The 27,022-nt window shown below is 38.5% G+C and overlaps 1 protein-coding gene across 14 annotated transcripts in view; it reads right to left on the reverse strand.

Moving 5' to 3' along the window:
- prcp (prolylcarboxypeptidase (angiotensinase C)) overlaps positions 1 to 27,022 on the reverse strand; it is a 107,751-nt gene that overhangs the window by 1,433 nt on the left and 79,296 nt on the right. For 4 of the 14 annotated variants that reach the window (XR_015508487.1, XR_015508486.1, XR_015508485.1 and 1 more), the window contains 3 exons: positions 22,361 to 22,548; positions 13,773 to 14,742; positions 13,156 to 13,717 (listed from right to left, as the gene is read on the reverse strand). Coding sequence is in view for 6 of the 14 variants with exons in the window: in NM_001002694.1 (NP_001002694.1) it covers positions 14,541 to 14,742; positions 22,361 to 22,548 (390 nt within the window). In the remaining 8 variants the exon portion in view is untranslated. 14 annotated transcript variants of the gene reach the window in all.

Genomic DNA, 27,022 nt, shown 5'->3' on the forward strand with positions numbered 1-27,022 from the left:
CAATTATCCCAGCATATAAGCACACCTGAAGTGAGCAAACGCCATCCTTTTAAGCAGAAGAGACTTTCAAACAGCTAAGGGACAATCATTATGGCGACGGAGTATGGCACTTCCGTTCCCCTCCTCGGAGAACGAAGGGTTACTTCTGTAACCTCGATCCCCTTCAGTTGGGGATTTTCAGTGCCATAGAGTGGATTGATTGAAATCCACGAATGGGAGAACTATGGAAAGCGCCATAATGACTGCACCTTACCAATGCCCCCGATGAGGGGATAGTCAAGCACCCACATCATGGGAGGCGTGGTCCTCCAACGTGTCCCTGACCCTAATTTATCCTACTTCAACAGAAGACTTACGGATTTAGATATATTTTTTGGGAAGTCATGAGCATCTAGATAACTCTAGGAATACGACAGTACGTTGGGAAGCGTGTAATCCCGATAGGGAGGACGCTGCGGAGGCCATCCGTTACCCAAGGGGGGATAGATGGCAGAATTTACATATGAACTAGCCCTAAAAGGGGGAGTACGCATAGCAAAAGAGTGGTTAGCGGAGAGGGAAGACACGGGTCCGCCCAGGGGGGACTTAACCATGGCGGAATAAGCATATGGGATCGCCCAATGGGGATCACGCATAGCAGGCACCTATACCCAAAATGCGGGCTGACCAGCGAGCAGACCTACAACGTAGTGGGCTAGCAAGTGACTCCTCCGCTGAGTCAGTGCTGGGGGCCACAGAGGAATCTGCAGGGCTCACCTGACGGGGAACTTTACTGACAGATAAAAAGGGCGCACATGTCTCCGTGTTAGGGAAAATTGCGCAGCAAGCATGTCTCAACACCCTACCGAGTTGTTTCCTCAATCACCAAAGGGTTACCTAATACCCATGCCAACAGCCATGTCACCCTGCAGCCCAAGACCGGTTACTCACTGAAGCTAAGCAGGGCTGAGCCTGGTCAGTACCTGGATGGGAGACCACTAGGGAACACTAGGAAGTGTTCTGTTGGAAGTGGTGTTAGTGAGGCCAGCAGGGGGCGCTCAATCTGTGGTCTGTGTGAGTCCTAATGCCCGAGTAAATGTGAAGGGGACACTACACTGTCAGTGGGCGCTGTCTTTCTGATGAGACGTTAAACCGAGGTCCTGACTCTCTGTGGTCATTAAAAATCCCATGGCACTTCTCGTGAAAGAGCAGGGGTGTAAACCCCAATATCCTGGCCAAAGTCCCTCTATCGGCCCTTACGATCATGGCCTCCCAATCATCCCCTTCCAGCGAATTTGCTCTATCACTGTCTCTCCTCTCCACTAATAGCTGGTGTGTGGTGAGCGCACTGGCGCTGTTGTCCTGTGGCAGCCGTCGCATCATCCATGTGGATGCTGCACACTGGTCCACTGACGGGATCGCCTCATACCCCCTGGCAGCTCCGCCGTCAAGGGCGGTGAGGGCGGAGGGACACGCAGCACGGGCCTACTGCGCACTTCCGGGAAGAAGGGGATGAGAGGCTTCGAAGGCTTCGCCTTCTGGTTCTCTACGTAGCACCCATCTAGTCGGTCCGGCCGCGGAGCTGGGGGATAAACCAGCTCCAACCCCACGGCCGAAGCACCCCAGGAAAGCACGGCTAACATGTCCGCTTCAGGATCCAATTTGACGGCGCTCACCTGCCCGGAGGGGGCGAGCGGGTCCGGATCTTCGTCGGACAGTGAAAGCCCACCCTCCGATGCCACGGAGGACATCTGATCTCCGGTGTCAGCGAGCGTGAGAGCTACCATCTGGTTAGACGGATCACTCCCACTACCCGAAGCTTGGATGGAGCGCCGTGAGGAGCGAGAGGTCCGCGAGCCCGAGGTGGAAACAGGAAACCCCCGCATCCAGAAACGCACAGTCGGAGCGCCATCCTGAAAAGGACGTGCTGCACGACTGTGTTGCTCTTTTAGGAAAGTTGCAACAATACGCACCGCTCTGGAGGACCGGACCCAAAGAACCGCAGGCAAGGGAGAAACCCAGCTCGACCGTCTGCCGCCGCGAAAACCCACTTTGGACCGGGAGACACTCATTCGCTCTGAAGTGCTGAACAGCAAGAGGAACCCTCATCGACTCACTCAGAAAGGATCTGAAGCGAAAAGGATAGCGTTTGCTCGCTTCAGGTGTGCTTATATGCTGGGATAATTGGCGATGCAGCACACCTGCGCAAGCTTACGCTGCCAATTCATTTCATTTATTGGCCCGTTCAATACTCTCCAGACAAGCGGCTTCTGATCCGAATCCTCCCATTCGTGGATTTTAATCAATCCACTCTATGGCACTGAAGTTCCCCAACCGAAGGGGAACCACTGCTTTTATGTCTTCTTCATCTCGGGAGGCTTTTTCAGTTCATTTATAACAATTTGCTTTTGTATAATGTTATTATTATTAGCGGTATTATTTATTATATCCATATTTATATTTGTTTTATTAAAAACAAGCTTAGATTTGCCCACCTGTCAGGTTTTAAACCATATGGGGCACAGCATGTGTATTAGGATATAACTCAGGTTTTTGAGCACACTTCGTTATTATTGTTTATTTATTCGTTTCCTGGAAATTAGAACTGAATTTACAAGTAGTTTTGAAACGAATCGTATTTTTCCGTCCTTAAATTAGCAAAAATGCATTCTGACACACCCTAAAAGCGTTTTGTGCTCTGCGCATGGACCATCAAAATAGAGCCCTAAAGGTGCACTTTCAGCTGAAACAGATGCAAGCAGAACTGACTTCCAAGAGCTTCACACATGTAACACCTGCAGGTTCAGGTGCCATTTTTTTTCATTCTTTTATGAATTCCATGGTAAAGTCCCGAAAAAGCTCTGTAATAAAGAAAAAAAAATCATGCCTTAGTTGAAATTATGACTTAGCAAAGTCGAAATTATGACTTAATAAATCAAAATTGACTTAACTCAATATTGACTTAACTCAATATTATGCCAAAACCTATGACTTACTAAACAAAATTGACTTAACCCAACATTATGCCAACATTATGAATTACTAAGGACTTAAAAACTCAAAATATGAGATATAAAGTCGAAATTATGAATTGTGCAAAGAGGTGAGACAAACAACCATTTAAATGTGTCACTTTATTTATTCTTTGTTAATTATTAATCTAATGAAACATGAAGTCTTTATAAGAAAGTTATTACATGATAAAAAATTTGAGGGATTTTGACACAATTACTTTATCTTTGCATTTCTTGCTGTACTGTGTTTGGTCTATTGACAGCATGGCCAACCCCAAACTAAGCACTGGTACCAGGTTGAGGTGCCATGGTGGGAGAACTGTTGGAATTGCCATGTGCTTGAGGGCTGCTATGCCTCTGAATATAACTAAGTAGATTCCTGGCAGCACTCGATCAATTAATTAAAATCAACTAGACCCCCACCCCAAATTAATGGTACAGGGTAACATTAATTATTCTACTACAAAAAAAGAGATTTTTTATGGTTCAAAAATGCCACCATTGCGACCACCACCAAAAACAGCGCGAGCTGCCCGATGTGTTGACGTACAAAAACGTCTTATTTTGTTATCTGGCTCTAGCCAATCAAGGACTTTACTGCTCTTTTAGTGGTATGTACACATCCGTCTGTTTAATGTTATTTAAAAAAATCTTTTCATAAAATAGTTTTAAAAACTAAATAATAATAGTAAAATAATCATACAAATTATTTTTTGCACCCACGTTGGCTGGTGCAATTCATTGGTGGAGCATCAGCTAATAAAAGTCGCACAGGTGGTTCTGCGACAGGAATCTCGCGAAATGTTAGAGCTTGTGGATTTGCACATTTACAGAGAAATCTGAGAGGTTGTTAGTGCCGACTTGTGCTTGTACAGTGAAACTGCAATACATGTACAGGTAAATTTGCCACACACACTTGTGTTTATCATTTTGAATTTGTGAATGACATTTTACAAATTCTCATCTATTAATCTGCAACTTCAAATTTAAAAAACAAGTGTGCTGATTATTGTTAGTGTGCAAATCGAGAGATTCAGCTGTTCACATCAGAGCTGTGAGTGTACATTTCATTCCACACATACAAATATTATTATCAGTGCACACACTCAGATTTGCAAGCTCCCTAGTTTTGCTACTGATTTACCTTCATACTAGTATTTCTAAGAAGGCAAGAAATAAAGCATATTTTTGATTATCTATATGAATATTAAAATCATCAACAATTAAAACTTTGGTAACACTTTAGAATAACTATCCGTTTTAACTAGTTAATAGACCATTAATAAACTGTTAGTTAACAAGTTATAAATGACTTGTTAAATAAAAGTTTATAGTTTGTTAATTATTTACAACTGTGCCTTATAGATGGGCAATGGATAACTTACAAGCCGTTAGTTGACAAGTTGTAAATGACTTCTTAACTGTATTTTAATGATTTAAAACTATACCTAATAAATTAGTGATAGATCATGAACAAGCTGTTAGTAAATTACTTAATAAAGGCTTGCTAAGTATCAGTTATGGTGCGTATATGTTAAGTTGCAGCTATTTTTCATTTATTAACTGTTAGTTAATGAGGAATAGTTGCAACTTTAGAATAACGTCCCAATAACATGCTTAAGCTAATAACTAACACTTAAATATTATATTTACTCACACTTTACAGACGAGAGTTGTTCATCGTTTGTTAACCATCTACTAATACCAATGAATTCTTGTAGAACAGCAAATGGATGGAATAAGTTCAAGCTACAGAAATTTGATGTAATATTTAAAATATAAAATGTTTGTTTCTAAACCTTGTTCCACTTATAGGCTTTTCTGTGTGCTGTGTTTTACCAAAGAAACTTCACAGATGAAATGTTAAAAGTTGTCTTTAATGTATAGAAACACATATACTGAACCATGACATGGCAGTACAGCAGTATGCAAGAATACAAACCCATGAAGTGCTAAACATGAAAACAAAATAAATAAAAAAATTTAAAATGACACCAGTGGTCTAATAAAAAAGTTTCACTGGTGTTATTATAGGGTGAACAACTCTCGTCTGTAAAGTGGGAGTAAATATAATATTTAAGTGTTAGTTATTAGCTTAAGCATGTTATTGGGACGTTATTCTAAAGTTGCAACTATTCCTCATTTACTAACAGTTAATAAATGAAGAACAGCTGCAACTTTAGAATAACGTCCCAATAACATATACACACTATTAACTGATACTTAGCAAGCCTTTATTAAGTAATTTACTAACAGCTTGTTCATGATCTATTACTAATTTATTAGGTATAGTTTTAAATCATTAAAATACAGTTAAGAAGTCATTTACAACTTGTCAACTAACGGCTTGTAAGTTATCCATTGCCCATCTATAAGGCACAGTTGTAAATAATTAACAAACTATTAACTTTTGTTTAACAAGTCATTTATAACTTGTTAACTAACAGTTTATTAATGGTCTATTAACTAGTTATAACGGATAGTTATTCTAAAGTGTTACCAAAACTTTATCTGTGGCTAAAATTATTTAGGATTAAAAAACAGCAAATTCATTTGTAAAGTTGCTGTAGAGGCCTATACAGTTGCCAATATAAATTTAGACTTCATTCATTTTCTTGTCGGCTTAGTCCCTTTATTAATCCGGGGTCACCACAGCGGAATGAACCGCCAAATTATCCAGCAAGTTTTTACGCAGCGGATACCCTTCCAGCTGCAACCCATCTCTGGGAAACATTCACACACACACACACACACACACACACACACACACTCATACACTACGGACAATTTAGCCTACCCAATTCACCTGTACCGCATGTCTTTGGACTGTGGGGAAAACCGGAGCACCTGGAGAAAATACACGCATACGCAGGGAGAACATGCAAACTCCACACAGAAACGCCAACTGAGCCGAGGATCGAACCAGCGACCTTCTTGCTGTGAGGCGAACGTGCTACCCACTGCACCACTGCGTCGCTAAATTTAGACTTATTGGTTATATTGCACACTGAATTACACAACACTATAACTTCAAATTAATTATTCATTCAATCTGCTTATTCTCTATTTCAGAGATCGCTATAGTGGAATGAACCCCCAACTATTCCAGCATATATTTTCTGCAGCAGATGCCCTTTCAGCCCTAACCCAGTATTGGAAAACACCCATACTCATTCACACACACTTATACTCTACAGACAATTTTTTTATTCAATTTACCTTTATCGCATGTCTTTGGACTCTAGGAGAACCGGAGCACCTACGGGAACACAGGGAGAACAAGGCAAGGCAAGTTTATTTATATAGCACATTTCAAACACAGTGGCAATTCAAAGTGCTTTACATAAACAAGAATAAAAGAAACAAGTAAAAAAAAATTTATAAAAACAAATAATAAAACTGATTAAAAACATAAAAACAGGTAAAATGTGATATAAAAGAATGAAGAAGAGGAGAAAAACATAATAGCGCAATCTGTCGGATGCAGCACAGTGCTCATTCAGTAAAGGCACAGCTAAACAGATGTGTTTTTAGTCTTGATTTGAATGTTCCTAGTGTTGGATTCACCCTGCTTTGACTGAACTCTTGGAACTTCTAGTTTATATGATCCTAATGATCTGAGTGATCTGTTGGGTTTGTATTCAGTGATCATATCTGTAATGTATTGAGGTCCTAGGCCATTTAGTGATTTATAGACCAGTAATAACACTTTAAACTCTATTCTGAATGTAACTGGGAGCCAGTGTAGAGACCTGAGGACAGGTGTCATGTGCTCTGATTTTCTGTTTCTGGTCAGAATTCTGGCTGCAGCATTCTGGATGAGCTGCAACTGTCTGACTGTCTTTTTAGGAAGGCCAGTGAGGAGGCCGTTACAGTAATCCACCCGGCTGCTGATAAAAGCATAAACAAGTTTCTCTAAATCTTCACTGGAAACAAAGCATCTGATTCTTCCTATGTTTTTGAGATGATAGTATGCTGATTTACTGACTGCTTTGAGATGACTATTGAAACTCAGATCTGACTAACAAACAAACAAACTTCACATAGAAATGTGAAATGGCCCAGTCAGGATTTGAACCTGCAACCTTCTTGCTGTGAGGTGATAATGAGCAGAGTGCTAATCAGCAGAGATGTATAGTAACGAAGTAGAACTACTAATGACTCATTTCCACTGACTGGTACAGTACGGTACTGTTTGGTACGTGTCACCTTTATCAAGCTTGCATTTCCACCACCAAGAGTACCCTTTTGGTAGCTGTGGTGTATGACAGAAAGTTTAAGTCGACGTCATGCTCGCTTGAATAAATGTCTACAGTAAAGCTGTATGGGTTGTTCACAAATCATATGAGAAGCACTTCTCACAAAACAGACGCTTGCAGATGCTATACACAAATACCTGTTTATAAATGTTTATTACTAACCTTTCTATGAACATGATGTGATTCGAACTGCAGATCAATAACAGTGCAAAATAGCCTCCTGTAACGTCTGCAATTATATAAAATAAGTAAATGCAACATATATGAACATATACAGCCCCTTACAGTCTCCGATATACAGTATTATTAATTACAGAAAAACTACACACAGCATACATTTAGTACTTATTTGAGTAAAAAACAACACACACAATATAGCCCACAGTCGGCACAAACCTCTCATCTGTGTCTGTAATCTTCACCAGCACATGTTAGCTCTGTTATAGAGTAATTTTGTCATTCCTAGTTCATAAGAGTCCAAAAAACGAAGATAACATGGCAGTTTGTTTATGATTCAGGTTGCTAAAACAATTTTGGTCCAGTGTTTTGTCAGGCTTCTCCTTTTTTCCGCGCTTCACTCTCACACTTGTCCTTTCCTTTTTGAATGGATCAGATGATGGCAACACTTCAATAATCACATACATGTTATTATCATCAGCTCAAGAAGTTTGTTATTACAAATATAGACGCGATCGCGAGCTCCCAGACGAAAGCGAAACTGCACGCACTTTTAGACAGGCTTGTAAAGAAACAACAGCTCACAGCAGATTTTTCTTCTTGGCTTTGTGTCTGTTCATTAAAACAACGACAAGGTTTGTTTGAGCCCGGGTCATTCATGGCTTGTTATTACATGCATATAGAATTCCCATGTAATGTCTCGGCTGTGTATTAGAACATGGCGGTTCCTTTGTTGTTATTCTGTCTAGCTCCACAAGCTTGTGACATATCTCTGTAACCAATCAGCGTTCAACTGCACGTGTAGCTCAACCTTTTGGTACTCTTTCTCTTGTTTGGTACCCTTTTGAAAGGGTGCCGAAAAAGTGGTACTGTGTGGTTCCGTACGCTTTTTGACAGTGGAAACGGCCATAAAAGCATACCAAACCAAACCGTACCATTCAGTGGAAACGGGCCATAAAGTACTGTACTTAAGTACTTAAAGGCTGTATCTGTATCTACTGGAGCATTGTTTTTTCTCTTACTTCCTCTTTTACTTCAGTATATATTTATGGTGAGTTTAATACATTTACTCTGATAGATTTTTTATGTGCTGCCACGTTACTCGTTTTTTGGGGTGTCAAAATTATTGATATCGGTTCCGTAATAGATCATAGCCAATTATTACGTACTGACGTCATTTATCTCTTATGTGCAATGTCGCAGTAGAATACTATGGCGAAAGAGGCGATTTTCCGCTATTTCACCACTACGGAGAAATGCTGTAACTCTCCATCTTTACCTCTATCTCAAATTGGAGATTTGACCCGTGGCATGTTTGTGAGGTTACTTTTCCTCTCCTCTTGACTGTTAAAGAGATACTAGTGGATCTAGACACGAGGTGCGAGTTTTCTCCACTGTGTCTATCATGGATTACCTGTGATAACCGCACATTATGCACATATAGACTGTCACCACGGCTGCTCTTCCTACCATTGGTAAACAGCGCTTTCATTTCTAAAGCCGATCGCAGCCTTTTCTGTTAAGCAGGGGACGACAATAACCACTGATAGGGGTGTAAGACATCCCCTGCCAGTGCTTAAAAAGCAACCAGGATAATATTTAAATTAGTTTGTTTGCAAAAAATGCTCATGCTGTCTTTTGTGCATGTGCATGAGTTTTGTCTGATACATTCAGAAAGAGTGTTTTTCTTTGAGCAGGTCAAATTAAGGGTACAGTTCATATTTCTTACTGCTGTATTAAAGAACAAAATTGTGTTACAAATATTATATCAATATATTTATAGATTTTAATTAAAAAATATTGTGTTATGAAGAAAAAAATCAATTATAAAAAAATAATTTTTCTTGGCTGAAAAAAAGATCTTTAAAATAAGCAAAACAATATAATGTATTTTGACTGCTTTCTTTAATAACTACATTACACAATACTCTAGTATTTGAGTAGTAAATTTTGAAATAAACTGCTTGCAATACTTAAGTACAAAAAATGTTGAATACTTTAGTACTTCCACTTAAGTCAGGTGCTTAAAGAGCACTTCAACTTCTACTCAAGTCACTTTTTTGATAGAGCACTTGTGCTTTTACTCAAGTCTTGGTCTCTAGTACTTTATACATCTCCGCTAACCAGTGAGTCATTGTGCCAGCCAAATGAATTATATTTGAAGTGATAGTTGTTTTTATTGCACACTGTAATATACAACACTAATTACCTACATAATAAATAACCCCATAATCATTCTTTTTTTCATTGCACATTCCTTCCTTAAAGATGATGGTTGCCCACTAAACTTCCAATTTTTATCAATGCATCGGACAGTTCTTAACCGAATTTTTGTAGTTTCAGCAATCTCCTTAGATAATTTCTGTGCTTGATACATGCCAATAATTTGCCCCTGAAATAGATTAACATATTTTACATGATCACAGGGTGTGTATTTGAAATGGTTGTTTAAGAAATGAGTAACTATCCTCTGCATCATTTAGGTTAGTTACCATCTAAATCATAATCATCTATGCATGTACCAATGGGAGTCTTTTAACTATTTGTTTAGTTAGATCCAGGTATTGAATTCCAATTTAGACAACAGTGAACAAGATTATAAGATTTGTAAAGGATACGTGTATGAGATATATAAGTTTATGCAAAAACTAAATTAAATATTGAAAAAATAAAACCTTAATTTTACTGAAAACATTGTAGTTGCATTTACAGCAGCTGAAAAGCCCATTGTTTGTTTTCTTTGTTTAGAAAATAATTTTCTACTAAATATATATAGTTCCACTGACTCTTGATTATATTGTACTTTGAGGTTTTATGAAGCAAAAAGTTTGCCAGAGTAGGTGCAAAGAACAAAACATTAATAAACTGCATTGGTACTTTAGTGCATTCAAATCAGCCTTGAGGGAGTGCAAAATAATGCTGTTCTAGATTGTCTGACCAATAGCAAATGAGAGGTGTGTTCAAGAAATGAAATGTTAGTAAACAGTGACAATTTTTTAGATAATTCTTTTCGATAAAAGTAGTGACACATGCTGTAATAAACAACACACATTACCTTTAATTTTACTGACAGAGTAAATTGAAAGTAACAAATAAACAAAGAAAAAAACAAAACTGAACTGTTGACATTTCAGGGCACAGCAGAGTGAAATTCACCATTTGTCACCTCACATTCATCTATTCTTCATGACCTTCCCAAACCCACGTAAAACAACCAGGTCTGCACTCTGGCTGTGATATTAATAATAATATTAGCAGGAGGCAGCTCAGCACAGAGCAGATGATGTCTACGTACTGCAGTTTGGAGAAGCAGGAGCTGCCAGTGAATGAATGCAGGTCTGGTGGAGTCCTGCAGGTCTCTGCATGGGACACAATCTCTGTTTTACACCACACACCTCCTGCTAGCTACTTTATTGCTCGTTGTCTGTCTTTAGGTTTTCATTAAATCACATTGTGATCAGCGAATGAGAAAAAGGAAACGGCATGTTCGGCTATTTTCATTAATGTGCATTTACTCTGTGGATCATGTTGATGTGTCATTTTAATTTAAAAATAGTTTTAAATTAACACAGTAACATTAGTCCAAACTGAAGCTTAAATGAAAACAAGGCTGATGGTGACCATGGATGGGCAAGGATTGTAAAACTATTCACCAATTTCAGATCCAGCTAGGCTTTAGTGATTATTTCATACTGATTTAATTATTATCAGCAAGTTTTGAAATAGGTAGGGAAAAAATATAAATCTGTCAGATTATTCACATTTCGTTTGACAGACCAGCCCATCCAGACCATGGTCGTGAGAGGCCATCCCCATTTCCGTGGGATACCCCGGATCAATGTTGGATGTTGAAGTGGTAATCCTGGAGTGACTACAAGCACCTGGAGACTTGTGCATTATTGTTTTTCGCTGTAGCCATCCATTTTAGAGGACCATGATCTGTTATCAGAGTGAACAGTCTTCCTAGCAGGTAATATTTTAGCTCCAGCATTGCCCAGTTGATCACCAGGGCCTCCTTTTCGACCACTGCGTACTTGGTCTCAGCGGACACTAGCTTCCAAACTTACGTATACGATGGGATGTTCTTCACCATTGTGAACCTGGGGAAGGACTGCGCCCAGGCCTGAGTTGAAAGCGTCTAACTGGAAGATGTAGAGGCAGCTGAAATCAGGTGCGTGCAGTACCGAGGAGGACGTTAGTGCCAACTTCAGTGCCTGGAAAGCCTTTTCCGTTGTCGCACTCCACTTCAATTCTCTCTTACTGCCCCTTTCTGGTCAGGTCTGTCAGTGGGCTGGCTATGGATGAGAAGCTAGGTATAAAGCATCTATAGTAGCCTGCTAACCCAAGAAATGCATGTACCTGTGTTTCTGTAGTCAGTTGTGGGGATTCTTGGAGAGCTTTCACTTTGTTTTGTTGTGACTGGATAAGGATACCTCTTCCTATATGGAAGCCCAGGTATTTGGCTTCAGCTAATCCTAGGTGGCATTTCCTGGGGTTAGCTTTGAGCCCAGCCCGTCGTAGATCCGAGACCACCCTCCGCAACCTGGATAGATGTTCCTCCCATGAGTGGATAATCAGATCGTCCAGGTAAGCTGCTGCATATGGCTGGTGGGGCAGCAGCAGGACGTCCATCTTTCTTTGGAATGTGGCTGGAGCCCTGTGGAGCCTGAAGGGAAGAACCCGGTAATGCCAGTGTCTTCGGGGTTGGAAAAGGCGCTTTGGGGGGAGGGTCATATTTGGGGGTCCGCTGGCATATGTTGCACGCTTGACAATATCTCTTTACTTCTCGGTCTCGGATCCTCTTCACCATATTTGCAGCTCCTAGATGTCCTGCCATCGGGTGAGTATGTGCCAGCTCTATAGTGTCACTTTTGTTCTTCGGAACCACTAATAGGGTTTTCTTTTCCCTCTGCCTCTCTGCGACACTGTACAGCAGATCATTTTGTACTATAAACTGTGGGAGGGGGTGAGGGCTAGGTAGACGTTCTTTTACATCTACTATTCTCACTCATCTTCTTGTTGTGCTCTCCCGAAATCGCCTCCTAGGTGAATTTGTGGACTCACCCCCTTTATCGCTCTCGGTGGCCAGTAGTATTTCATAAATAAGTTAATTAATTTAGATTTTTTTGGTGAACTATTCTTTTAAAATGTCATTTGGCAAAGGACTCTTCCTCAGTAGTTTTAGATTTTGTGTTTACTGAAAAAAAAATCCCTTCTTTTATATTCTGGATAAACTCAACGAGAACACAAACAGTGACAAATGTATACAGTAGGCAACATTCTTTCCTTGCAAAAACATGCAAAAAAATAAAAATACTGAAGAACATCTTTAGTCTTATTATGGCAGAGTGAAACACTGTCATATTAGTTTAGATTATATTTTTCATATAACTAACCCCATAAATTAAATATTACTAGAGCAGTTACTTTTCTTACAGTTATAACCAAGGAAAAGCTGTCACTCCTGCAGTTCTATAGGCACCCCCAGCTGGAACTCCCATTTTTAGCATATGTACCTTTTTAGGTTTGTGCCAGAATGTTTTTCTGTAGCATAATTTCAGACAGACTGTTTTTTTCACTACATATTTAAAAATGTTATAATCTATTTTAAATATCCAACTACCCAAGATAATGCACGTTGCTCCATTTGTGAGAATCATAACTAAAGTGTAGTTGCTGCCTCTAATATTATTAACTAGATCAGCCTGTGATAAAGCAAATAAACATTTTTGCACACATGACCATTTATTTTTTGCTTTAAGTTTAAAATGAACAAAGAACAAATCATCCAAATAAACAAAACCTTCGTCTAAGGTCTCTATAGAAACCTTTATACAGCATAAAGATATTGTTAATTTTTTTAACCACAATACCCGTTGTGTGAAAAATGCAAAATCATGAAAGCCCAACACTGAACAATATATTTAAGGATGATTTAGTGGATTTACTATTTATTTTATTAAGGTATGTGGTTGGAAACAATTACTTTGGGCTGAATTTAAACAAATTAATTAGGTTGAACATTACGAAGTTGAATTTGTTTCTGTAAATTCAATCCATATAAATTGCAACAATTTTTCAGAAATATTTTTTGCAGTGTAGTCTGGATCCAAAAAATTAAATAAAAGAATAAGATGTACAAAAGCAGAACAGGCACAAAAATGTTTTCAGTCATTTCAGTGTGGATGTGTGGAGGCAAAGCTTTCTTACACACAAAAAATGTCATTTTTAAATTTATCTGGCAAGTGTGAACACACTTAGGCCCAATCCCAATTCTACCCCTTAGCCCTTCCCCTTACCCAATTCTCTTTAGCTTGAAGGCTAAGGGGAAGGGGTGAATAGCCCTTCGAACGAAGATTTTTCAGGACCACACTTGAAACCAAGGGGTAAGAAATTTTCTCAGAATACACCTGCCACAAAGGCAATATTGCTGAACCCGGAAGTAATGAGGTCCACAAATTAGTATTTTTTGTCATTATTATGAATTTTTACGACAAAAAAACATGTGTTTTAATACATTCAAAACCACGCTCGTGTTTTACCGTCATGCTTTAACAAACAAAACGCTAAATTTCGCGATCTATAATCCCTATTAATAACTCCTGTACAACAGTCCCACAGCATTCTGACATTTGAATACCCTGTAAGTAATGTCTAGTGGCTGTCAATTGTCATTTTACAGTGTTTGCTATAATGTTAATGTTGTTTTTGGTGTTTACATTGATGAATATGGCCACTGTGTAAAATACACAGTACAGTTACGATCTTATTGGCACATTAGATCGCTATCATAACATACTATATGCCTTTAGTGATTTCCTAAAGATAAATACCAAGAAAAAACAAAACTAGAATAACTACAGAAGTCGCGATCGTCTGATCTCATATGAAGCATCAGATCGTGAGGACATATGTTGATGTGTGCAGGTGGTGTAGTGCTGTCCTAATTCTTAAGGGTAAATTTTGAAGCCCTTTTCCTTAACGCTCGGTTGTAAGGGCCAAGGGGAAGGTTAAGGGGTAGGGGTACAAAAATAGAATTGGGATTGGGTCTTAAAGTCAACTTTTATTTGCAATCATATTTATAAACATTCTTGATCTTGTTCTCATATTATTATGTAGTTGCTGCATGTTTGATCCACTGTTTGAAGTACTGCACTTCCAGCGATCTTGCTTTAATGACAGATTGTGGGTCAAGCTCGTTGTTGTAGCGCAGATCAAGATGGTGAGCACCTCCATCAATCATAATGGCAAGCAGAGATTCAGACAGACTCTTGGTCACTCCACCACTCATCCATGGGTCTAGATTCCCATTACTGAAAAAGAAGACACTTTGAAACTTAAGGTCTGAAATAGAACATATAAATGTAAAGTTCCAATTATGCAATACACAACTGGTCAAAAGTTTGGGGTCAGTTTTATTCTTTTTAATTATTAATTTTATTTATTAATTTCTTTCTTTCTTTTTTGCATGTTTGTCACACTTTAATGTTTCTGATCATCAAACTAATTTAAATATTAGTTAAAGATACCACAAGTAAACACCTTGCAAATAACGGGGAAGAATAAATGAATAAAAAATAGCAGGACAAACTACATTAAAGACAAGACACCATGAAGCGGTTACAAAGAGGTATACAGATTATTTAACGGCTGGGTTAATTCTTTCAGATTTTTAAAATATGATAAAATCAGTTCCCAGTAGGTATATAACCTGTCAATGGATCCCCTTAGTGTGTATTTAATCTTTTCTAGTTTTAGAAAAGACATCACATCTTTAAACCAGGCTGTCACAGATGGGGGTGTGGAGGATTTCCAGCATAATAAAATTCTTCTGCTGGCTAATAAATATGTATAAGCAATAATACCCCTCTGAGTCGCTGATAAAGATATGACCATGGTGTCACTAAGAGTTCTAAATGTACCTATTGAAGAACAGGGCTTCAATGTCTCCCACAGGACCTCACTGATAGACTTAAAAACCAATGTCCAGTAATTATTTAAAAAGGGCAAAAACCAAGGAATACAGGCATGTCAAATCAGTTACAGAAAAGGAAAATCTCACAAGACATCTAATTCAGGATACATTCCTGCCAACCGTGCCTTGCTTAACTGGACCCTGTGTAACACTTTGAATTGCATGAGTCTCAATCTAACAGATGATGATGGTGATGTATGGACCTGTCTGAGCACCTCCTCTCAAAAATATCTGATAGTTTTATACCCAGTTCATCTTCCATTCTAGATTTTTGTTGTATCCACATTATATTGTTTTCAGGTTTGGAGTATAATATGGAGATCAATCCTTTATTATTAAAATTAAGAGTACGATTATGTAATGGAAAAGTTTATGAAGCGAATCTGTAAATTAAATCAAATAATCCAACATTTTGAGCATTAGGTTTTAACAAATGCTGTATTGAAGAGTGCATTTGATTTTGTAAAAAAAAAAAAATAGAAATACATTTATGTAAGTTTCAAATTACTTTTTAACTGATTCCAAGTTATTTGTTGCAATCAACATATTCTATCTCAGAACCATCCAATAAGAAATGTTTAAAACTTAATAGTAAACTTCTATTAAAAATAAAAAAAATATTTTATTAGTCTTTTAAACTAAACAAAGCTTGCAAAAGCATGTTGAATGTTTAAAAACTGGCCTGCTGTGAAGGAATTACTGTAGTCAACGTATAACTAGATGTATTGATGAGAATCACCAGCAGCAGAATCAATATCATTACGATAAATATTAAGAAAGTGTCAGCCCCAAATTGCTACCTTGCAGAACCTCTTTATAAAGTGGCAGGGGATCTGACAAAAGCCCCTCTAACCTTACTGATTTCAGATGAACCTGACCGGACAGCTCTCAGATAGTCCAATATCTCTTATGCCGAATTCAGACTACATCATTTTCAAAGTTGTCATGTCACAGATGTTTTCACACTGCATAACTATCTGGGCTAGCCTCTCGTCGCTGCTTTGTTTACACTGCAAGATGGATTAGCGACAGGGGCTTCTACATTACATGACTTTACAAAAGGAAGAATCACTGACAACTTCATCCAAACTATGTCTCACAGCCAAAAACACATTGTATATATTTTGTTATTAACTACATAATGCATAATGAGAAAGAAGCTTTTAATGGGGTAGAAAATGTAAATATTTGCTTATCCGGGTTTTAAGGGAATTAGCCATTTCTCCCAAACTTAAGTTAATAATAAATTTCTTTCTTTCTTTTTTAACTTTCTGTATGAAACGTCAGACGACAGACACGGGTGCTCCTGTCAAACCTCCACTAGTTTTTCCTACATTTCATGCGTCCAAATAAGCCGAAATGATCTTTTTTAATTTTTCCCCCAACATTCCGCTGGCCTGCAGGTATACACACACACACACACACACACACACACACACACACACACACACACACACACACACACACACACACAAAGTGAATGCTGCTCTCTCATTGGCTGTATACGATCGCCTATGTTATTTTCAGTCAAAACTCATTTCACACAGCATGATTTGAATCGCCGACAGCTCTAGATATTTAGCATGCCAAATACCTCACAGGTATTGGCGACTTATCGGCGATTCTCTCAGATCGCGTCTTTGATAGTTTATACTGTGTGATCGTCACTCACATGCATGAGCACCGATTTGCCTGTGATTTCAGACATTTGTCTGCGATTTCTCAAAACCTGTCAGCCAGCCAAAATCGGGGCTAAAATCATGCAGTCTGAACTAGGCATTAGCCTATTCAGCAGTACTTCATGGTTCACAGAGTCAAAAGTCTTTGCCAGATTGATAATAACATAGTACTACATAGTACTTTATCAATGGCACATATAATATCACTGAGAATCTTAAGTTAAGCTGTTATACAACTATGATCAGATCTAAAAATTAACTGAACCTGATTAAGAACATTATATGTCTCCAAATAATAGATGAGCAGGTTATTGACCAGCTTCTCTATTATTTTAGAGAGACCAGACAAAAAAGAGATGGGTCTATAGAAAAATATGTGTTTTCAACCCCTTTAAAGAGTTACAGCAGCAGATTTCCAGTTTCTCAGTTGGACACCGATTTGGAGAGAAAGATTAAAAATGCATGTGATAGGCTCTGAAATGACATATGTTGCTTTCTTGAAAAATAATAGATCTTCGCCTCACAGAAAGAAGGTTGCTGGTTTGAGCTCCAGCCAGGTCAGTTGGCATTTATATGTGGAGTGTGCATGTTCTCCTTGGGTTCGCATGGGTTTCCTCTAAGTGCTCCGGTTTCCCCTACAGTCCAAAGACATGCGGTACAGGTGAATTGGGTAGGCTAAATTGTCTGTAGTGTATGGGTGTGTGTGAATGAGTGTGTGTGGATGTTTCCCAGAGCTGAGTTGTGACTGGAAAGGCAAACGCTGTGAAAAAACGTGCTGGATAAGTTGACGGATCATTCCGCTGAGGCAACCCTGCATTAATAAAGGGACTAAGCCAACAAGAAAATGAATGAAAAAAAAAAAAAAAAAAAAAAAAAAAATATATATATATATATATATATATATATATATGTATATATATATATATGTATGTATATATATATATATATATATATATATATATATATATATATATATATATATATATATATATATATATATATATATATATATATATCATTCATTCATTTATTTTCTGCTGCTGTTCCGGGGACCGGGTCCGGGGGCAGCAGGAGAGAACCCCAGACTTCCCTCTCCTCAGACACTTCCTCCAGCTCCTCCAGGGGATCCCGGGGCGTTCCCAGGCCAGTCGAGAGACAGCGTGTCATGGGTCTTCCCCGGGGCCTCCTCCCTGTGGGACATACCTGAAACACCTCCCTAGATAGACGTTCAGGAGTCATCCAAAACAGATGCTCAGGCCACTTCAGCTGACTTCTCTTGATGTGGAGGAGCAGCGGCTCTACTCCGAGCTCCTCCCGGGTGTCAGAGCTCCTCACCCTATCCATAAGAGTGCGCCCTCCCACCCTTGGAAGGAAACTCATTTCGATTTGCTTGTATCCGAGATCTTGTCCTTTCAGTCATGACCCAAATCTCATGACCATTTGTGAGAGTAGGAACGTAGATTGACCGGTGAATCAAGAGCTTTGCCTTTCGGCTCAGCTCATTCTTTGCCACAACGGACAACAAATTCCACAAATTCTGTCCATAAAAATTAAGAATAGAATTGGTGACAAGGGGCAGCCCTGCCGGAGTTCAACATGCACTGGAAACAAATCTTACTTATTGCATATCGAACCAGACTCCTACTCTGTTCATACAGGGACGAGATGGCCCTCAACAGATTGCCTCTGACCCCATACTCCCCGAGCACCCTCCACAGAAATGCCACGAGGGACATGATCGAATGCCTTCTCCAAGTCCACAAAACACATGTGGATTGGTTGGGCCTACTCCCATGAGACTTCGAGCACCCTGGTTAGGGTATAAAGCTGGTCCAGTGTACCACAGCCCTGATGAAAACTGCATTGTTCCTCCTGGATCCTAGGTTCAACCATTGGCCAGATCCTTTTCTCCAGTACCCTGGCATAGACTTTCCACAGGAGGCTGAGAAGTGTGATCTCCCTATAGTTGTAACACGCCCTCCGATCCCCCTTCTTAAAAATGGGAATCACCACCCCAGTTGCCCAGTCCAGAGGTACTGTCCCTGACCTCCATGCAATGTTGTAAAGACGTGTCAGCCACAACAGCCCCACAATATCCAGAGACCTAAGATATATAAGGTGAATCTCATCCACTCCGCTGCTTTGTCACTGTGGAGCTTGCAAACTACCTCAGCTTGGGTGATGGGAGAGTACACCTCTGCATCCCCAGTCTCTGCTTCCTTAATGAAAGACATGTTGGTGGGGTTTAAGGAGATCCTTAAAGTATTCCTTCCACCACATGACCACATTCCCAGTCAAAGTCAACAGCTCCCCACTTCCGCTGTAAGCGGTGTCAATGTGGAGCTGCTTTCCCCTCCTGAGGCACCGGACAGTTTGGGGCCAACCGATTTTTTCTCCATCGTCTCCCCGAACTCTTTCCAGGCCCGAGTTTTTGCTTCCGCAACTGCCCGGGCTAGAGCCAGTTTCTGTGTCCGATGATCGGGTTGTCGTGGTCCTAACCTTCGACCAGCCCCCGTTTCACAATGCACCAGCCCCTGCAAGTGGTGAGCCTGCGGGAGAATGGTCCCACGTCGCTCCTTCAGGCTAAGCCCAGCCATGTTCTGTGGGAAAAAAAACCCAGCCATCAGGCACTCGCATACGAGCCCCTGGTGGCCCCGGCTGCACCATACCTGTACTCATAAGGGGTTTTTGAACCGCAATTTGTCTGATCTGTCATCTAAGATCTGTTTGCCTTGGGAGACCCTACCAGGGGCGTTAGCCCCCGACAACATAACTCAGCATCACTCAAACATTTAAATCTATGTATATATAAAAATCTATATATAAATCTCTCTCTCTCTCTCTCTCTCTCTCTCTCTATATATACAGCGGGGAAAATAAGTATTTGACACATCAGCATTTTTATCAGTAAGGGGATTTCTAAGTGGGCTACTGACACAAAATTCCTACCAGATGTAGCCATCAAGCCAAATATTGAATTCATACAAAGAAATCAGAACATTTAAGTATACAAGTTGAGTCATAATAAATAAAGTGAAATGACACAGGGAATAAGTATTGAACACATGAAGATAACAAGGTGCAAAATGGCATAGAAAGTCAGGAGATCTGTCAGTATTGAGAGAAAAACCCTGCTCCCTATCAGTACTAATTGATATCAGCTGCTTTAGTCCTAATTGATGGCCTATAAAGGCTTCTCATTACTCAGGAGGCACACAGGAAAGACTTCATGATGGGTAAAAACAAAGAACTCTCTCAAGATCTGCGTAGTCTTATCGTTGAAAAGCATTTTGATGGGAATGGTTATAGGCGCATTTCCAGAATGCTGAATGTTCCTGTGAGCACTGTGGGGGCTATTATCCGGAAATGGAAAAAGCATAAGTTCACCATAAACCGGCCACGATCAGGTGCTCCACGTAAGATCCCTGTCCGAGGAGTCCAAAGAATAATCAGGAGAGTTCTCCAAGAGCCAAGAACCACTCGGGCAGAACTTCAGGAAGACCTCGCATCAGCGGGTACTATTGTTTCAAAGAAAACTATAAGCAATGCACTGAACCACCATGGCATCCATGCACGCTCACCACGCAAGACTCCATTGCTAAACAAAAAGCATGTTGAGGCCCGGTTAAAGTTTGCGAAACAGCATTTGGAGAAGCCTGTGGATTATTGGGAAACTATAGTATGGTCAGATGAAAGCAAAATTGAACTTTTTGGCAGTCATTCTACACATCATGTTTGGAGAAGAAATGGCACTGCCCACCACCCCAAGAACACTATACCAACAGTTAAGTTTGGGGGTGGAAGCATCATGGTTTGGGGCTGCTTTTCAGCAAGGGGTACTGGCAGACTTCATATTATTGAAGGTAGGATGAATGGAGAAATGTACCGGGACATTCTGGATAAAAATCTGCTGCCATCTACCAGAAAGCTGAAAATGAAAAGAGGGTGGACATTTCAGCAAGACAATGATCCCAAACACAAGGCCAAGGAAACAATGAAGTGGTTTCAAAGAAAGAAAATCAAGTTGCTTGAATGGCCCAGTCAATCACCTGACCTAAATCCCATAGAAAATCTATGGAGAGAACTGAAGATCAAAGTTCATAAAAGAGGCCCAAGGAACCTTCAAGATTTAAAGACCGTTTGTGTGGAAGAATGGGCCAGAATCACTCCTGAGCAATGCAGACGACTGGTCTCTCCATACAAGAGGCGTCTAGAAGCTGTGATCACCAACAAAGGCTTTTCTACAAAGTATTAAGTAAAGTGTGTTCAATACTTATTCCCTGTGTCATTTCACTTTATTTATTATGACTCAACTTGTATACTTAAATGTTCTGATTTCTTTGTATGAATTCAATATTTGGCTTGATGGCTACATCTGGTAGGAATTTTGTGTCAGTAGCCCACTTAGAAATCCCCTTACTGATAAAAATGCTGATGTGTCAAATACTTATTTTCCCCGCTGTATATATATATATATATATATATATATATATATATATATATATATATATATATATATATATATATATATATATATATATAATAATTCTGACTTTAACTGTATACAGGTTAATTAGGTTAACCAGGCAGGTTATTGTAATTAGGCAAGTTAATTTATAACAATGGTTTGTTCTGTAGACTATAAAAAAAAATGTTTAAAGGGGCTTTTGTAATTAAACTTAAAATTTAATTAAAACAAATAAGGCTTTTGAAGAAAAAAAAATATTATCAAATATACTGTGAAAATGTTCTTGCACTGTTAAACCTAATTTGGGAAATATTTAAAAAAGAAAAAAAATCAAATGGGGGCTAATAATTCTGACTTCAACTGTATACACATTTTTTGATGATCTGAAACATTAAAGTATGACAAATATGCAATAAAAACCCTAATCAATAAGGGTCAAACACTTTCATGTAGATATGAAAAAAAGCAGACCAGCACTAATGAACTCAGAGCATTCCAAATTAAACTTTAACCAGATTGAAACAAAATTGAAGAACCGAACTGAAATGACAATATTGCAATCAAACCCAGGCAAAACAAAGACTGCTTTGAGTTCATTTCAGCAGCTCAAAACAACTCACCAAAGCAAGCTTTTTAGAGATTTTTAGAGAGGCTTTGAAATACCTTTGAACTACCATTGGTTCACGATGATTATGCATGATTTTTTGACATGCATTTTTGTTTTATCATGATATGTAGTACATTTAAGTGTACGTTCAGCCGTATAATAAACATAGTGCTCAATATTAACCATACACAAAAGATTCTACCTGAAGATGATGTTGCTGTGAGCATGTATGTTTCTCCCTCCATATACAGTTTCTGCCCAGTCTTCTCGTGGTCGCACTCCAAACTGGTTGTAGCACTCATCTGAGAAGGCCTGGAAGCTCCATGGCTGAGGCTCAAACATGTCATTGATGCCATCAGTACACATGGGCATCACCATTTCCGTGCAACTCTGTGATATATGACACAATAAATGTTATTTATTAAAAGATGATGCTAATTTCTAGAAACTTGCTTTTTATTATGGACAGTAATAAACAGACACAATGCAGTATGCTTTTAACTGTAAACAGATGGCTTTGTAAATTTTTTTTTACTATTTTATTGCACTCAAAGCACTACATGTACATCCAGTGCACAGCATAAATGAGTACACTTTTTTAAACAAATATTTTTATAAATTCATCATTAAATTTAGACAACATATTTTGGTGTTTTTAAGCAAAACTTTTATTAAACAGTTATATTCATTTAAACAAGAGTGTGGTCACCTAATATTTTATGAACAGAAAGATAATTTATTTTAAAAAAAATTATTGCAATGTAATGTACACTAATGTGTATACATACACAAATTGCACAGCTCTTATTGTATTCCTGTTGCATCCCATAGAAAATATTAATTTAAAAGAGAAATCTGTAAAGGGTGTACTCCTTTATGCTTGGTTCTGTAAAAACACCTTTTACAATGATGAAATGTTCCACTGAAAATGTAAAACATGTTATTTTATTTCATATAGGGATTGCTTTTTTATGGAGAGCTTGGTTAATAAGAAAAAAAGTGTAGGGTGGCTGAGAGAGCTCAAATGCACTGCTAGTTAAAAAAAAATAAACACATGCAAATAGAAAAAAACAAACATAAATTGATAAATTATCTTTATTAGTTGGACAACACATGCACACAAATAGTCAACACGTGCAAATAAAAATGTGCTGGAAATGTGGAATGTGCTGCAAATGGTTACAAAGAAAATTTGAACCCAAAAACTGACGAACCTGACTGCTTCAAGTTTAGAGTCAGGAGGGTTGAGGTAAGGTGAGTTTTTGTTGTTGTTTATTTTAACATCCTGTTCATATTATTCCTTGCTTGTATATTTATAGCTGTAATAATCAGACAAATTACACAAGTAACATTCAATTAAGCATTATTTCAATGGCATGTTAGAACAAGTTATTCTCCGAACTAAAAATAAACTTTCTTTGCAACCAAAAAAGTTATGAACCACAAAAAAGATATGAACCACAAATATAAAGACACAGATATAGACACAAAACTCAAACTTTAATACATTTAGTCATGAAATTATTTTAATAATGATTTTTCCAAAAATGTAAAACTGCTGTTCGATAACACAACAACGACAATTTGGATTACTTAAAATACAAACCTATGAAAACAGGATTTCGTAGTACGGAGAAAAAAAGAATCATCTGGAGAAAAAAGAATCATCATTTCCATGTCAAATGAACAAAAATAAAATTGTGACATCACACATCTATTGATATCTATGATGGACTTCAGCGTTTCTTTTAGGGATGCACCTATACCATTTTTTATTTTTTTTTGGAACCGATCTGATCTGAATACCAAATTTTTATTTTTTTTAAATCAACATAATACAGTTTCTATAGTTCTGGTAATAAACTCAAATAATATATCTTCTTTAGTAGAAATAACAGACCTATAGGCCTTCTGTATATGACAGATGACACAATCTAACTTAACATGATGCTTGCTATAAACTATGGACTACATTATTAGAGCATTCATACTGTATATGATCTTTTGTGGTCCAGCTTATGTTTACTTTTTAACATTAATATTTTTCTTTGAAATCTGTAATAGGCTACCACTTTTAACCCTAATAGTTGGTAAAATAATCAGCCTTTTAGCAAAGCCTGATATTTTCGTGCAGGTTTGATGCAGACAAAACTAAACCGTCTGAGGTCAGTTTTACTAAAACATTCCCTCGCCTAAACCCCTCGTGAGAGAGATCGAGAAACTGAACGCATGTCTGAAAAATTATGAAACTTTTTAAAACTAATTTGATTTAGTATAATTTGTTATTTAAATGTTTTTTTTTTTTTTTTTACCATTTTTTTGTTGGTTAATTATCTACAACATAAACAAGAAGGTTTGAGGTGAAGTTCAAAACAAAGTCCGCTTATATGCTTTAGTGCACAAACTGATAATCTGGTCTGTTAAATAAAATTCTAATATATATAAAATGACAGTGAAATATTCACAGTTTCAGAGTAGCCCATATTAGGCTAAATGGTTTTCTTTTAATGACAATTCACATGGGCCGGGCCTTTAGTTTCTCTTTTGAAGGGCCATGAAACCCCCCTGTTTAAGCAGGCTGTTTTCACACCTCTAGTTTGGAAAAAGTCAGGAAAGTGGGTGTGTCTAGCTCTGTTTAGGTGGGAGTGTCATCACGGGAGGGAAAGAGGGAAGGATTTGGATAAAAATGGGATTTTGCATTTGGGCACACGCTGATTTTCACAGAGGCAAAACAAACACACAGACGCAGGGGTGAGAGACAGTGACTGTGTTTAATGACAGTGGAATGTTTGATACTGCACGTCGTATAAGAGAAAAAAACTCTGCATTTCTCGGTAACTCAGATGCACTCAGTAGGTCAGAAAGCCGTGTGTGTGTAGACCAGGGCTGTTCAATTAGTTTGTCATGGGGGCCGGTTCATGAAAAGCATCCCGAACGAAGGGCCAGAGAGATATGACTTGCTACATTAGTGATGACTCAACTACATATAAGAGCCCATATGCTGTATTTGTGCTCATAAGACACCCACATTGGCTTTTTCTACATTAAAATGTGAATATATTGTATTTTAAAACAACATAATATCACTGCATTGTCCAACTAACTTTTTTTACTTTTTTTTTTTTTTTTTTACAAACATTCAAAAGTTGGATTTCCGAGCACAACAAAAGCAGTGCAGTGCTGAAGTAGGTTTCTTCTACATTCAGACACATTCGGATGTTATGTTATGAACTGCATAACAATTAGGGATGGAACATTATAGCTTTTAGTTGACAATTATAGTCTGAAGAATAACCATGGTTTCACGGTTATCACGTCTAATGTAAATTCCACATTTATATTAGGTGAGTAGCTATTTAGATTAACTGTTGTTGCCATCTGTGTTCATGCATACATAATCATTTTAATAATAGTCCATCTAACATATGTTTTGTTTATATTGCACTGAAAGGCACGCACAACTCTCACCGTGAGATGTTTTCTACGTGCGCCCGGGAAGCCGCAAGCATGTTGCTTCGCTTGTGTGCGCATATCATACATTAGCATTAATAAATTTGCAAGAGAAAAAGACGTGATATGGTAACGGCCACAGCTATAGTTTTTGGCTGTCCGCACCACTCGTGTGGTAACTCACGCTCTGCACAGCCTGCAGCTCATACTGTGTTAATCAGACAGACGCACGTAACTACATAATTATCGCGGCCCTTTTTCGACTGAACAAAATTTATTTTTAATGTCTTGGTCACACTGTTTGGAAGGCCGGAACAAACTGCCTCGGGAGATGGGTTCAGTCCGCGGCTGCCAATTGAATAGCCCTGGTGTAGACTATCCTGTCACAAAATGCGGCGAAAATTCAACACGACGGTTGAAATAATTTGATTGCGGTGTTTACATGTTTACACTTGAAGAGCAGCATTTACAGCAGATCTTTCAGTCCATAATATTGTAGTGATATTAACGTATTGTAAACTAAATAACTTAGAAATAATTTGGACTAAGGTTTGTCTTTAAACACTGATAGAGTACTGCTGATGATACAAACTAACGTTGCTATCTGAATAAACAAACAAAGACCACTGATCGCTTACCAAATTTGTAGAGGCAGAACAATTAACACCAACTGAAGCCTTGTCTTTTTTAAAAGGAAACGAGCAGCAAATTGGAATTTCACAATTTCCAGATGCGAAAAGCTCTTGAGTAAAAAATGTTCGAACAAAAATATTTCTGCCGCGTCGCGTGCAGTGTAATCCACACATGAGTCCACCTGCGCTTTCATACCAGGAAAATGAAAACAAAACCTTAGTTGTAGCACATTTAAAAACGACCTGTATCCCCAAACAATTCTTCTTCTCCCATTTGTTTTTGCAACAAAACATGGCGTCTCTCTGCCGTCTGAACACTGGTACAAACTGTTTCAGGTACAAACAGTTTTTGAAGCTATCATGCATATTAATTAAGTTGCACCGCAATCACAATAATGCACGCTGATTGGTTTGAACCCAGTCTTTCTCATAAATTAATGCAGCACATTCAGAGATGTCACAAAGTACTTCCAGGTACAGACAGCCAGTCTACACGCTGGAATACACACGAGGACCTAATCGGTGTGATGCAGCTTTAAAAATTGGTTTCAAACCGGAAGAACGAATTTGCTCAAAGTAACGCTAAAACAACCTATTTTCACTTTTTTGTGTAATATATGTGTCCTAATATGTTTATATGAGCATGGGACACAGCTCAAAAAATGTGTTTTGGTGTTTTGTGACCCTTTAATAATTTAATCAACTACTTAAACCACAATCAACCAGGCTTTACATATGTTTAGCAACCCTTTAAGTATTTCCCTCTTAAGAGTAAACTCAGT

This window comes from Danio rerio, chromosome 15 (genome assembly GCF_052040795.2).
Source record: "Danio rerio strain M-AB ecotype USA chromosome 15, GRCz13ab, whole genome shotgun sequence".
Classification (NCBI taxonomy): Eukaryota; Metazoa; Chordata; class Actinopteri; order Cypriniformes; family Danionidae; genus Danio; species Danio rerio.